This window comes from Cibotium barometz, chromosome 19 (assembly GCF_041138505.1).
Source record: "Cibotium barometz isolate CiBa-2024 chromosome 19, ASM4113850v1, whole genome shotgun sequence".
NCBI lineage: Eukaryota > Viridiplantae > Streptophyta > Polypodiopsida > Cyatheales > Cibotiaceae > Cibotium > Cibotium barometz.
Genome location: NC_141064.1, coordinates 33549548 through 33564946, shown reverse-complemented (window position 1 = coordinate 33564946; position 15399 = coordinate 33549548). Strand labels below are relative to the sequence as shown.

The following is a 15399-nucleotide window of genomic DNA, read 5'->3' as shown; positions in this document are numbered from 1 at the left end:
TGCTTTGAGAGAGAGAGAGTGTAGAGACTGAGAGAGGTGTATCCTTGCAAGGAGTGGTAGCAAATCTCTTGTTAACAGTAAGAGAGAGGCTTAGAAGAATGAAGCTAGCTACCACAACAAGAGAGAGGCTTGGAAGATTAAAGCTAGCTACCACGGATAACAGAGATCATGGAGATCCTGGGCTTGGAAGCAAGGTTAGTATCCCCATGATGACTGCTATCTAATTTCATTCCTTCTTGAATAAGAGAGAGCTCTTGAAGGGGTAGATATAGGCCACAACAATGGAGAGAGAGAGAGAGAGAGAGAGAGAGAGAGAGAGAGAGAGAGAGAGAGAGAGAGAGAGGAATGAAGGAGGTGGGGTGGGTGGGAAGAAGGAGGAGGGGGGAGAGGAGGCTAGGTTGGGAAAAGTTGGGCTAGGCTGGGCTGCAAGGAGGAGGAGGAGGAGAAGGAGCGGAGAAGAGAGAGAAGACATGGGTAACAGAGGGTATTGAGAAATATTGGTTATCATAAAAAGCTTGCTCCATGCCCACCTCCCGAATAGAGTAGGAAGTAGTGGTAATAATAGAGCAGGAAGTAGTGGTAACAATAGAGCAGGACGTAGTGGTAAGAATAGAGTAAGAAGTAGTGGTAACAATAACGACAACCTATTGTGCTTCCACCTTTCAAAAGAAATTGTGGCAATGGGTTGTACCATGGCCACATATCATGGACCAGGCTTTCGTCCCCACCATGGTACCCCCCACCCACCACAGATATACTTGGAAGGATGTCGATAGTGAGACTATGGTGCTGAGGAAGTTGAAAGTAATTGTATCATAGTCAATTACAATAGTTAGACAATTGAAATGAGGAAGTTGATCTTTCACCAGCAGAGCAGCTGAGTAAGTAATTGTATCATAGTCAATTACAATAGTTAGACAATTGAAATGAAGAATTGTAAGCTAATTACCTCACCCATTGATATGGCTGTGGCTGTGGATTATTTAGGAGCTTGCTAGATGATCGATGAGTATTTGATCTACTCCTATTTTAGGGCTTGTGGTTTAAGTGACTTTTCCATGGGTGTGAAAATCTAGAGACTTTCATGGGTGTGAAAATTAAGAGATTTTCACAATGATATCATGTGATCAGATATTTGATCATTTCACCTTAGAGATGACTTGTGGAGGTTCCTTGATGATGCTAGTACTCCCCTTGGTCACTATGTTGATTTTTTGGATAACCCTTTATGGCATGAAAAACTCGTTGAGTTTTCTTGACCCCATGAAAGGCTCTAGTTTTTCACAGTGCCCAAGTTGAGGTTTTTCTTTGGCTTCTTTTAAATACATTATGAAGTTTCATGGTGAACCTTTTCCCTTATTTTGGTGATACAGCATGTAGTAGCACACGACACGGGTACCCATTTTTTTTAACCTTTTCAACTAGGGGTTGCTATCATTGAGGTTTCTTTTTTTGTGCAATCTTAGGGGGTCTTATGGATTTCTTAGAATCCACACTTCAGTATTACCATCATAGTAATCCATGATCTTACAAACAAGTTCTTTGGAACCCACAATGTTTGAGTTGGTAGAGTTTGTGGTTGGTGTGGGTTTCAGTGGAAGTGGTGGTAGTTGGGTACCTTTCTTCCTTGGCTGCTCTTCATTCCCAATTTTTTTTTTGGACTTCAATTTGTTTATCCAAAGAAGTCTCTCAACATTTTGTAAGAAGTCAATGAGTTTCCATTGCTCGTTGTTGGGTATCACTCATGCTTTCTTCTAGCTTTCTAGGCACTCTTGGTTGAGCAAGGGGCCCACGAGACCTAGGTTTTTTTAAAATTATGGATGTTACTCTTGTGATGTTGGGCGCAGAGGTTGAAGCTGAAGTAATAGGCTAGAACAGTTTCTTATCAGAAATAATGTTTATCTGTGCAATAGTGCTTCAGTCCCTTACCTTGGCAAGGAGCTATGCCTCGGATTACACCTTTTTCAGGCCCTAGCTCCAACATGACAACTTTCTTTGTTTTTGCTTCCTCCTCTTTGAGGAATTCATTCTCTGCTTGACATTTGGAATCAGTTGATCTTGGCAAGCATCTAGACTCTCCTTTTCCATCTGCCTCTTATCAGATTTAAATTCAATGTTTCTGGTGGCTAGTTTAGTGGACTCTAGTTTAGTTTAGTTTAGAATGGAAATGAACCCTAGGCTCATCTCCATTCTAGTTTGATTAGATGGTGGCTAGTCTTATGGAATCTTGTCCAGTTAGATGTCTTTGTGAGCAAATCCTTGAGGGTTAAAATGATTTTCATGAACTTATGGTTGGGGTTGTCTTAATGGTCTTGGCTCATACCATCAGGTGTTGCACACACTTAGTATGACCGTGAACTTTTGTTGAGCCACCACTTTTCATGGGCAAACATCTGTGTGTAAAGACTCTTGAAAAAACATCTAAAGTATTGTCTTGCCACCTTAGCTGGCCGGTCACATTAAAAATAGCTCCTGCCAATTGTCCTTGAACTGAATCGGATTAGCCTTTAAAAACCCATAACTAACCCGAGTTCATTACTTTAGGTTTTCCTAAACCAGTTCCAAAGGAGGCAGTGCTTCTAACCTTCAGGCAAAGAAAGAGACAGCAGGAATCCACACTTCTCCCCCTTGACCTTTAATGCATACAGACTTAATGCTCCACACAATATACCCTGACCGTACAGCAGCAACAATATCTGCTTGGATTTATTCAGGTGCAGATAACCTACCAGCAACTAGAACTATGGTGTGTGAGGTCTTGCAGTAATTCATTTTTTCAAATCCCATCTCTCAAATATGTAGCCACCACTACCTATTTAATGAAGCCTGAAGATACTGGCCATCTTCAGATTGCCCACATAAAGCATCCTCATTGTTTTTGTCATACTCTATGCTATTTTCCATTGCTAAGCGCAGCTGTGGTGAGTATCCCTTCTCTTTCATTTGTAAAGCAAGTCTCTGTAGCTTGGCATAGGCGTCAACAATTTGTGCATGGCTTTTGTCTTCAACAACGAAGTCCAGCACTTCACTATTGACCTCAATGGATGCCTTACCTGGCTTTTTCCATGCATTGGCAAGTTTTCTCATCCCTTCAAGGTTGTCTGCCTCCTCTTGCATGCCAGCACGAGCATAAGCATTTGACATCAACACATATCCAGCAGCATTCCTTTTATCAAAGTCAAGCATACACCGAAAGCAACGCGTTCCTAAGCTCAAGTCCCCGTGTGTTTTACTATGACCAAGTAAGGACGTCAAGCCAACAGCACCAAGGTGGAATGGCAGCGTTTCAAGCATCACTTCAGCTTCTTCTAAGTGTCCTGTGCGACCAAGAAGGTCTATAATGCAATTGTAATGTTCAGCTGAGAGTTCAACACCCTGATCTATCATTGATTTCAAGAGGAGCAATCCTTCGTCCACAAGACCTGCATGGTTGCAGGCTGAGAGGAGGGACAGAAAGGTCACATCATCTGGCTTCAACCCTTGCCTTTGCATGCCTTTGAAGTACTGCAGGGCCATCTTATAATCATAACACTGAGCATAACCAGCAACCATCGAGCTCCATGCCACTGCATTTTGCTTCGGCAAGTCTATGAATACCCTGCTGGCATCCTGACAACTCCCACATTTAATATACATATCCATGAGGGCACTGCCGATGTTCACGTCGGACTGAAAGTCCTGCTCGATAACATGGGAATGTATAAGCTTACCCTGCTCTATGGCTACTATGCTGCAACATGCTCCCAGAACTGACAGCAACGTGACTCTATTGGGCACAATACCTGCCTGCAGCATTTGCCCAAAATGATGCAGAGCTTCCTGACTGCATTCCTGCTGAACATAGCCTTCAATTAACGCACTCCAGGTCACCACATCTCGCCTCGACATCTGGTCAAACACCTTGTGTGCATTGATGAGGGTCCCACATTTTGCATACATATCAATTAGCGTATTTCTGATGGACATATCTGACTCAAGCCCACTTTCACAGATGTGAGCGTGTATCATCTGGCCCTGCTCCAAGTTGCCAATGCTAGAGCAAACTTTTAGAATGGAGAGAAGTGTTACATGGTTTGGTTCCAAACCATTCTTCTGCATTTCATCATAAAAGTGGAGAGCTTCTATGGCAAGCCCATGCTCAGATAATGCTGCAATTAATATACTCCAAGTAACCACGTCTCGATTAGGCAACCTGCCAAAAACAGCAAGTGCATCCACTAGGCTCCCACATTTTCCATACATGTGAATGAGGCTATTTGCAATAGAAATATCAAAGTCCAAACCTCCTCCAACAATGTGGACATGGATCATTTTGCCCAGATTTAAAGCAGCCGGGGTGGAACATGCTTTGAAAATAGAAATAAAGGTGGCATGGTTTGGCTCTATACCTTCCTGTTGCATTTTGTAAAACAAGTAGTGAGCTTCTTCGAAATGCCCATTTTGGGCATAGCCCGCAACCATCACAGTCCAAGTAACCACATCTCGTTTTTTCAAGTTGTCAAGAACTGACTTTGCATCCTGGAGCTCCCCACATACCGTATACATGTTGGTAAGTGCATTCCCAACACAAACATCCGATTCATGCCCATATTTGACTATGTTAGCATGGACCAACTTCCTTAGATTCAGGCCAGTTTTGGTGGAACATGCTTTCAAAATGGCAACAAATGTCACTTGGTTTGGTCTGATTCCTGCCTGTTGCATTTGTTCAAAAAGATGAAAAGCCTCCTCACCATGCTCACCCTGGGCATACCCGGTGATCATTGCACTCCAGGTAACCACATCCCGCCATGCCAATGTGTCAAATGTTTTGCGGGCATACTCAACACTCCCGCACTTGACATACATGTTTATGAGGCTATTGCCAACCCATATGTCAGAGTCAAACCCATGCTTTATGATGTTAGAATGCATAAACTTGCCTTGATTCAGGTTTGCCACACTAGAACCAAGCTTCAAGATACTAACATATGTGATCTGGTTTGGTCGAAAACCTGCCAACTGCATTTCCTTGAAGAGTTGAAGGGCCTCTTCATTGTGCTCATGCTGTGCATACGCTGAAATCATCGCACTCCAAGTGACTGCATCTCGATTAGGCAGGCAGTCAAACACTTTCCGTGACTCATCAAGGCTTCCGCATTTGGCATACATGTCAAGAAGGGTGTTCCCTAAGACCAAGACGGATGCAAAACCATGTTCAACGATGTGTGCGTGAATGAGTCTTCCCTCATCCAGGGTCGCCATGCTAGAACATACTTTCAAGACGGCAAGATATGTGACCTGGTTTGGTTTTACCCCTTCAAACTGCATCTTCTGAAAAACTTGAAGTGCCTCCCACCCAGAACCATGAGAAGCCAAATTCGCAACCATTGAGGTCCATGTAACCACATCCCGCTTTGGTAGTTTTTCAAACACCTTGTATGAATCCTTGAAGCTTGCACATTTGGCATACATGTCAATGAGAGTGTTTCCAATGGATACATCCAATTCAAAGCCATTTTCAATGATCTGATCATGAATTAGCATGCCCTGTTCTAGGGTTGGTATAATTGAGCAAGCCTTCAATGCACAGAAAAATGTGGCATGGGTTGGTGTCAAGCCTTCATGTTGCATTTGCAGGAAAAAGTAAAGGGCTTCCTCACCACGGCCCTGCTCACAAAAACCTGATATCATGGTGCTCCATGTGACTACATCTCGCTCCGGCAGCCTGTCAAACACCCTCTGGGCATTCTCAAGGCTCCTACATTTGGCATACATGTCGACAAGAGAGTTACCAATGGACACGTTTGCCTCAGTGGAGTTCTCAACAATGTAAGCATGTATGAGCTTTCCATCATCTAAAGCACAAATGCTGGAACATGCTTTCAAAACACATACATATGTAATCCTATTTGGCATTATCTCAACATGCTGCATTTGCCCAAAGAATTGGAGAGAATGCTGACCATGTCCATTTTGTGCAAACCCGGTGATCATGGTATTCCATGCAACCAGGTCGTGGCTTGGCATGCCATCAAACACCCGGCATGCATCATCAAGGCTTCCACACTTGGCGTACATGTCAATCAGGGTGTTTCCAACATAAGGGTCCATCTCAAGACCACTTCTGATGATGTGGGAATGCAAGAGCTTGCCTTCTGCCACATCTTCTCCATGTGTAGAAGCTTTGAGAGCTACTACAAAGGCATGCCCAGATCCAACTTGAAGGGCCTTTTGCACTTGATGGGGTAAGCTAACAGATCGCGGTGTGATGTGAGCTGATGTAAAGGGTGCGCAGAATGCTTGAACTTTTTGAATCAGGCTTCCATATGAGCGTAGAAGAAGCCTTGTGAATGGCATCTGGATCAACACCACTGATTAGCCCTGCAAAGCAGGTGCTCATGAAATCCGACAAAGCCCTAGCAGGCGGCATGCTGTGGCCGTTTGCTCTCTGTTGTGGCGTGGCCGTACTTGCATTCGACCTGCAGAAAGAACGTTCCTGCCTCATTGTGCATTATTTGAGAAGCACATATATCTTATGTATATTTTGTCACTTTAATTTTGAAAATGTGTAATTTTGGATGTGTTGTGGGTAGTAATAGTTTCATGTAAAATGACAATAATTTTTTTTTTAGTTTCAATTATTTGTTTTATTGCTATGAGGATTAAACTAAATTCTACCTGAAATTTTTGTTGATTTTCCCGTAAGAAACGTTTCGAGGTTTTTGAGATTTTGTTTCGAACTAGTCCCCAAACTTGTCCTCTGGATGCACGCGAGAGGAAAGGATACCATAGAGCTAGGCCTTAAATTTCAAGCCCATTTTGGGCCTCATGGTCTACTTTAAGAAAGCGCTAAACTTGGGTACCTATATATGAAGGCACCACGCTTGCCATACATATCCATGAAAGGAGCTCTTCAAGCACTTAGTTTGCTTTGAAGAAAGCACCATACTTGGCATACATATACATCTGGCATACATATCCGTGAGAGCCTTCCAACTAAGTCTAGTTATTTCCCAGGAACCCTAGTCTAGTTATTTTGCAGCAACCTCTGTTACCTAAAAGAGATCACCTTACTTTGCATACATATCCACGTGGAAGGAGATGTGTCCCGTCTTTGGAAAGTAAACATCTAATGAAACATAAAAACACAAATAGACACCAATATCACTAATCACACATAGGTACAAAATCATTGAAATCCATGAAATTAAATGAGAAAAGACTACAGAGAATACCTTCTCCCCTTTGTCGACTACTTAAACTTCTCAAAACTTTAGTAAGAACAATCTTAACATACTAGGTGGTGACAAAACCAATTGCAACATGAATAAAATATAGAAGGTAATAAATAGTCTCATATTAGTTGCCTGCTCACTTCCATTATGAGCATATGGTAGGATAACACAAAAAGTAGAGTCCATCCCCCAAACTAATACAAAGCCAATAAAATCCTCTATCATATGACACACAAAAAGTCAAATAGAGTGACAAAAATAAGTAGATCAAAAGCCCCATGGAGAACCATCAGCATTGACCTGCACATAAATTGGCTCATACGTTAACAGGAACCACACAATTTACTTCTCTTTACCTTGCTAACAGAATTGATGTGGCAAACCTTTAAAACAGTCTTCGGGTAACTAGATTATCTCTCCTTGAAAGCCTATACTCCTCACCTCCATCTATCCAAAAAATGTTATAAGATAAAACCTTACAAAACTCATGTTACAAAGATAAAATAAAATTTTTTGGATAGAAAATAAAATGTTACAAAGATAAAACCTAACAAAAGCCATTTGGTAGATCAATTCTTGAGAGGAATGGCATTTGAACAAGCTTGTAAACCACAAATTGAAAAATAATGTATTGTCTGGTGCCTATGCATCGAAAATCTAACTTATAAGTTTTTTCATAGTCTACAAACATTACATTTACATGAAGCTAATCTGCAATCATTTGCAATCTTAGATTGTAAATTTCAAGCAGCCTAAAACTCTCACTGTAAGTATCTCGACTATACAAACCTAGCAAACAATAATCAGGTTCAAAAAATTAAAAATATTTCATGTTTTAAAAAATATATATTAAATAAAATTTAGATTTATAATTAAATACAATAAACACATAAAAAGTAACTTTTTATACCGTAATACACCTATGTACTCCAACAGTTCGATCATTAGGGATGCAGTTGCTTGTCCTTCCCACCAAGACAGAGGATCTACAATGTGAGCAATGAAGATTAAATAGATTATGGTAAACAATGATGACCATATTATAGCAAACATTGAGATAAATACATTTGATATCTTGTCCATCACCATGAATAAATGTAAATGATCTTCTTGCCACATACATCCTAAGCAATGTTATCCGTTACACTTCTCTAATCAATTACGTAAGATTTGGAGGACTCTCTCTCTCTCTCTCTCAACGTTGAGTATTTCAAAATAAAAACAAAGTAATAATGACACTTTAAATCAAATCTAGTTAAAAGCAGAATATTTTCTTATCCTAAAATTAATAAATTTACATCCCCTTTGGAGAATAAATTCCACCACACATAACCAACACTAAACCCATCAAAGATCATTCAGTTTTAGACATAGTATTTCTCCTGGAGGTGTTTGCTGGAACATTAAATAGTTTGTATATGCACATGATATCTTCCTCTGAACTCTTTTTGTGGAACTGTGTTGATACTTGGGACTTGTTGCACCATTCAAAAAGGCATATCATGAGGTAAACAGAACAATAAAGCCTCATAATAGCTTTTGTTTTGTAATGACAAAAAAGCTCATGTACCATTTTCTTTTTTAACATTGCTTTCCAATGATGATGGCCTTGTAGCTAAGAAGGTAAATCTAATATGCTCAGAAACTCCACGGCCCACCCCTTTCCAGCTATGAAGAGGAGAGAAACCTAAGTACGTCACATGAAAATGAAATTGTTGTTGTCGTCTATGAATCCTCACAGCATTTATCAAGTAATACCTAAGGCAATCAAGTAACCACTCATCATCATCGTTTCTAGACTCAAAGAGGGCCATAGCAAAAATCGGTATATTTGGTATATTTTTGCAAACAATGAACTTAGATATATTCCATGACAAAGCTAAATAATTATTCTAATGTTTATAAAAATAAAGTTGAACTCACCATACCCCTACAGCCATCTCAAGAATTTGAACATTTATATATATCAATTCAATATTACCGACAACACAAGTTATCTAACCCCATGTTTAACTTCATCTCTTCACATCACAATAACATAATAGTCATTCTAAAAGAAACATCAATCAACTTAAAAGCATGCACACTTACTCAAAGACCACGTAGATTGCATCTGTAACATCTTTGCAAACATTCTCCTTCCAAATGCTTACTTAATTGATACAAAGATATTTATAAATGTAGTATCTCGCATTTATAGATTTTTGTATCAATAGCTTGTTCTTTACCTTTTGGGCATAGATTATATTTACATTCATTTGGATGCCATTTTGAATACCTCTTTGTAGACAACATTGGCTATGTAGACTTTGTTTGTACTTTCAATGCTACTTTCGTGGTCCACGATATCTTTTACACACAATTTCACTTTATCTGACGATCTAACACATGATATAACAACATACAGTTGTCCATGTGTGAATATCTGTGTGGCCGAATAAAGTCCCAACATACTTAATGTTTGTCCTTAAGACTTATTTATTTACATACCAAACAAAAGCTAGCCTCACAGGAAATTGTCTCCTTCTTAGGTCAAAAGGCAATTGAAGCATAGATAGTATGAATGTCATCCTAGGAATAAGACCCTATCTCCAATTTTTCTACCTGTAATAATTTGTACTTCTATCACTTTTAAGTGAAATTGCTTGCATATTAGTCTGGTTTCATTACAAAGTTTCCACCAAGGGTCCAAATTGCGAAGTAAAATGATAGGAGTATAATGAACTTGATAATGAACTAAGGCTACAAAGTAGTCTATATATAGTACCTAGGGTCATCTTATGGATGTACATCAGCCACCTCAGCCCAACCCACAACTTGGTCCATTATGACCAACTCATCTAACTAGGACAATATTAGACTATAATTAAATCTCGCATGGACTTAACACAGCTCCTATGACCATCTTAGATTGGTTGGACGGGCCCCACAACTTGAGAAAAGTGTGTCCTTGATTCGTTATCCAACACTCACAGATGCCGTCACATAGCCCGCACACAAGCATGCATCCTACTTGGCAAAGTGCCAAGTCGACATAAGACATCTCCTAACCATCTGGCCACATTTAGCACCATCCAGTGTCTAAAATGGGTGCTCACCACCACAATGGCTAATCCTCATATAGGGGACCTTGTAAAATAGGGCACATCAGTCACTTGCAGTAACGAAGGTTTTTGCACAGATCAAAGGGTTTCAACTTTCAACAAGAGACCTTAGCCCCCACAGTTAGATTGACCATTCATAAATAGTATTACCCATGGTGGTCTCTCATGGTAGGTGACCAGTATTCCAAATAGATGTGTGAAGTTGGCATTTCTAAGTCCCATCTCAAGGAGAAGGTTTGAGTTACCTAGTCAAGAAGACAAACTGTATAGACTCTGGAATGTTGAGATATCAAGCTCAACTAGTGTTGTGGACATTAATGACCTGATTAGGTTATGGCTTTTACATGTATTCCACTAGCACGGTTGATATGGTGAGATTATGGTCGACATGCTGCTAGTGGTGGTGGATGATAGGTTATCTGACATCTATATTTGGATTACGAGAGTATAGCATAGTTATAGCAGCAACTCATATAGTGAGGTTCACACTATGGACTCACCATTATATGCTATAGTAGAAGGGTACTTTCCCTTATTAGATGTACTCTTTTCTCTTTAGTTTATGGTTATAAAGAAGAGAAGAAGATAGCAAAAAATTCAACCATTCATCTCTCTCTCTCTCTCTGTGATTGCTTACAAGGAACTCAAGCTCTCCCTCTCCCCTACATTCTCTTTTAGTATTAGAGCTCCAATTCATGTAAGAGCTAAGGAGGCAAGCAAGGAAGTGATACACAAGTAAGGGTATTTCAATCTCTTTCCTTCTTTGACTTTGGAGCAACACCTTTGATAGTTGTGAGAGCTACAAGCAGATAGGGAAATCACTGTCTTATATTGAGGCATCCTCCTAGTGGGTGAAGAAAGAAGACCCTATTGTGGTAGTTAACTTTGTTAACTATAGTTTTGTGTATTTCGAAGTGATTCGAGTGCAGTTCAGGCCTCGTTTTGGCTCTATAAGTTTTCCGTAGCCACTATGTGTAGTGTCAATTTTGATTGTGTATGCCCAATTTCTAGTTCAATACAAAGTTGTAGCATAAATTTGGTTGTAAAACAGTCTGTGTAGAGAATCTAAGATTTGTAGGTTGTTGGTGGATATATGTTTATGTGAGTGTTTCATATACCGCAGTACGGTACCGCTCTATTAAAGATTACAGGTTTCTACTAAGTGCATAAGTTTGTTACCAGGTAATTAAGTCTGGCAGTCTATCCCACATTGTGAGCGCAAGAAGCTGGACAAAAATAAGTTCCAAGCATGGAAGTTCATGATTTAGAATTTCTTTATGGGAAAAGGATACTGGGAGTTCATCACACAAGTGATGAAAAGAAGCCAGATAATATCCCACCCCTTAGTCAGTGCAAGCATATAAAGCATGGCATGAAAGATCTAAAAGGGTGTTGTACTAGTTGTCTGTCTCACAAACTCTATGAAGTATTTAATTTTAGATTATTGATCAACATTGTGGATTGTGTAGTGGTAACATTACTGAAAAAAGGCCAAGCTCCTCAATTTGCCCATGGTAGCTTTTGGTAGGTTCTAAAAAAGAAGTCAAATTAGGGATGCATACTGGATTAGTCGATTGCTAGTCTGGCCCCCAATACCACATCATCCATAAATATTTTCCAATGCAACAACATCCATAAAACCAAGCCATTTATATATTTATTCTTCATTTTTACTATTCTCATGCCTTACATGTGGCAGGTTCGAGAGAGGAAGAATTACACGTGGTAGGTTCACGAGAGGAAGAAAGAGCTTTGGCATAGGTTTGGGGAGAGAGGAAAGGAACTTTCAAAGGTACGGGTCATTTACTAGTCAAGTATTATTTTTCTTTCTTCTCTCTCTTCTCTCTATGGTCTCTTTTTGTCTTTGTATATTTTGCATGTTCTCCTCTCTCTGAGGTTCCTGCAGAGCTTGGCATTCCATGTTATGTGTGTTGGGTCTACAACATGTAAAACTTGAGCCTTGTGGAGGGGTGGCCTTTGTGTTGTGCACCTCCTCATAGAGGAGGTAATTGGTTGCTTTTGGTAGGTCGCAGTTGGCTGCTTTTGTCACAATTGGGCCTATAACCAATTACGCTTAATTAAGCCTTGTGAGTGGTGATTACAATAATTAGGTAAGGAGCTAGTCTAGATGTTCGACGTGGTTCAATACAATGTGTCATGATGTTAACGCCTACAGGTTATAAACCTTGTGTGGTTTGGCTACACTCAGGTACATGGTGTGTCACTAGCTACTAGGCTAAGCGTTGATATGGTTGCCTGGTTACCAAAGCAGTGAAGTCTTTCTCTATTGCCATTCATCTTAACATGGCCAACCTAGTTTCGTAAGTGATGCCCTTCAATAGAACACACATACACCCCACATACATGAGAAGAAAAAGATTTCTCTCTCTCACAGTAACATTATAATTTATAGTATAGATTAATCTTTGTATTAAAATTCTTTCCATGCACATTCCTTGCATTGTACTCCAATTTTAATTCATTAACACAATAATGTTCGAATAATTGTTAAGTGTAGTTGTTATAGATACGACGTGTCTTTGTGTGAAAAAAATTGACCGCAAGCAAGAACGAAATTCATTGCAATCATTTCAAATGTAAGTGCTCTAATACATGGTAATAACTCTCTAAACTTTTAAGATGACTGCACTTTTTATTTTAAAAAGTGCTCTTTTGCAAACAAGAGAAAGGCATGTTCCCCCATGATTATAATTAGGGGATGGTTGTGACACCTGTCCCCACCATATCTTGTCTATAGTCTTTTGTAACACACACACCTGCTGGCAGGCACAATTTGTACAAACAAGTTTCAAAAGGTAATTTTTGCATGTTGTTAGCTTATGACAAGCGTCAAGGTGTGAAGAATTGCAAGAACATCAAAAAGTGTTCCATGGTATTCTCATACAAGGGACATTCATGGAAGATAATCAAAGTGCACTTATCTTGCCATGTCCTTATACACGAGTTTTTAATAAGTACCCAAATTTTTTTGGTAATTAATTAATTAGTTGGTGTGTACAAACGTTGGTTTTTTTTGAAAGGTTCAAATTTCAAAATGAATCTCTAATTCTTTGTTACCAGGCTCTGCGAGACCTCCGCCATGGCGCATACGAGGACAAGGGCAGAATGGAGCCAGGATCCCATGTATGCATGCCATGTGCACCTTCTCGCGTTTGATTTCCTGTCTCTGCTGGCCTCCCCGTCATCTTCTTCATCATCCAGCTCGTCTTTCTCACGGAACGGCAGGCCAGTATACAGAGTAGAGGTCCTGGGCGTCGTGGTGGGCGTGGACAGGAAGGAGAACTACCTGCGCTTCGTGCTGGACGACGGAAGCGGCTGCATCCCCTGCATCCTCTGGCTCAACTTCTTCTCCCTTGGCCGCTTCGCCGGCCCCCGCCCAAAAACCATCGAAACGGAGGTCCGGGCAGAGTTAGGGTTCCAGGACGCCGCCAAAGTGAAGCTGGGTACACTGCTTCGCGTGCAGGGCCGTGTCTCCTCCTTCAACAAGCACATCCAGGTCACCGTCTCATCCCTTCAGGTAGAACTGGATCCCAACGCAGAGCTCTTGCATTGGCTAGACTGTATGCGCCTGGCTTTACACCACTATGATTTGCCCCCCTCCTACCCTTCCAAACGGCATCGTGTTTAAGAGGGGTATAATAACATCATTGTCATGATGTAATCATGAGCTTAACGAGGGTCATGAACATCCGCCATTATTGCCATGATGTAATCATGAGCTCTTAATGGGTTATTTGCATCTATTCCATGATTTAACCATCATTGTCTGTGTGGAGGTTATCTACGTAACAATGGGGTATGTGCGATGATGTGGGCTTCGAGGATGTGTGCACTGTGGACATCAGCGCAGTGATTTGGGTGTGTGGGCAACATTATCATGATGTACTATGAGTTCAATGCACTAGCTCAGGGCCCTCACATAAGGCACGGAGAGAGAAGAAAGAGAAGACAACATTGACAATGTTTGTTAAACTGTGCCTTTTGTGACTTAATCATTTTGAGGTAGGAATTTGGACCTGAACAGTCGCTCATAAATGTATCCTTAGGAACTTTGACATGCCAACAGTAATATTTTTGAGACCATATGAAGCTCATCATGTTATTTGTGTCTTAATGCTTTAGTCTGCATTTGTTTGTTTTTTTGAAATGATGTCTTCTTACTGGCACAGAGATTTGGCTTTCTCTACTTTGTCGTGGGTGGGCAATACACAAATATCTATGCTCTCCCATACACAATGATCAATCATGGGTTCGCAGAAAAATTTCACCAATTGCCAAGGCTTGTCTAACTAGTTAGTTGGCTAGTACAAAGGCATGGGGCAAGGATGCTCCTTTCCAAGGAGTGTATATCCTAATGATTGTCAAGATAGTAACTCATGCAACGATGATGAGTCAATTGGGGACACAGCGTATACAGGTGATGTTGATGTTTTGAAGCCTTGTAAGTAGAGTTGATGAAGCTAAAATTTCATTCTCGTCCTCTTAAGTTTGCCAACTTAACCTTGGGAGCATGTATTGCATCTTATGGGCGATCCTTTTATTAGCTTCATGTGCTCGGGAGCCCAAAGGCATATTTCGTAGGAAAGACCACTAAGTGGTCAGTAGTACTATAAGTTTGGGAATCTAGACATGTTCCAGGCTTAAAATGGCAATTAAACTTTTCAAGCATCACCATCCATACGGAGCGGAACAAAAAAGCAGGTATTCTGATGTTTGCTGCAATGTTGCAGCATCATTGACATACCATGCCGAAGAGAGCATCATTGACATACCATGACGGGCTCCATGGCAGACAGTCCGACAACCCCGATTGAGGCCGCCCCTCCTTGCCCGTCTTTCTCTAAAGCAGACCACCAGCTCCTTGCAGCGGGAGTCGCCACCCTTGAGGCCTCCACATTGGTATGCAAGCTAGTTGGTAGCTGCCTGGCGTGTGGACAGCTCAGGGATCTTCTGGAGGCTAGCCTCATCGGCGAGCTTGGAAAGATCACTGATATTCATCCTTTGGGGGGCACAGATACTAGTTTGATTCGTCGACGCTTCTATTTTGTAGAGAGTTG

The 15399-nt window shown here is 40.8% G+C and overlaps 2 protein-coding genes across 2 annotated transcripts; one reads left to right on the top strand and one right to left on the bottom strand.

Annotated features, from left to right (window-relative positions):
- Positions 1 to 2808: 2808 nt before the first annotated feature.
- On the bottom strand, positions 2809 to 6487 carry LOC147628490 (pentatricopeptide repeat-containing protein At2g33680-like). The gene is made up of 2 exons (XM_086813056.1): positions 6238 to 6487; positions 2809 to 6176 (listed from the first exon to the last, which is right to left on the bottom strand). Exons 1-2 carry the CDS (start codon positions 6485 to 6487, stop codon positions 2809 to 2811), a joined length of 3618 nt encoding a protein of 1205 aa, XP_086669182.1.
- Positions 6488 to 13381: 6894 nt separating this feature from the next.
- On the top strand, positions 13382 to 14418 carry STN1 (Nucleic acid-binding, OB-fold-like protein). Its single transcript, XM_086813649.1, has one exon. It carries the CDS (start codon positions 13422 to 13424, stop codon positions 13968 to 13970), a length of 549 nt encoding a protein of 182 aa, XP_086669775.1. The 5' UTR covers positions 13382 to 13421; the 3' UTR covers positions 13971 to 14418.
- Positions 14419 to 15399: the final 981 nt, after the last annotated feature.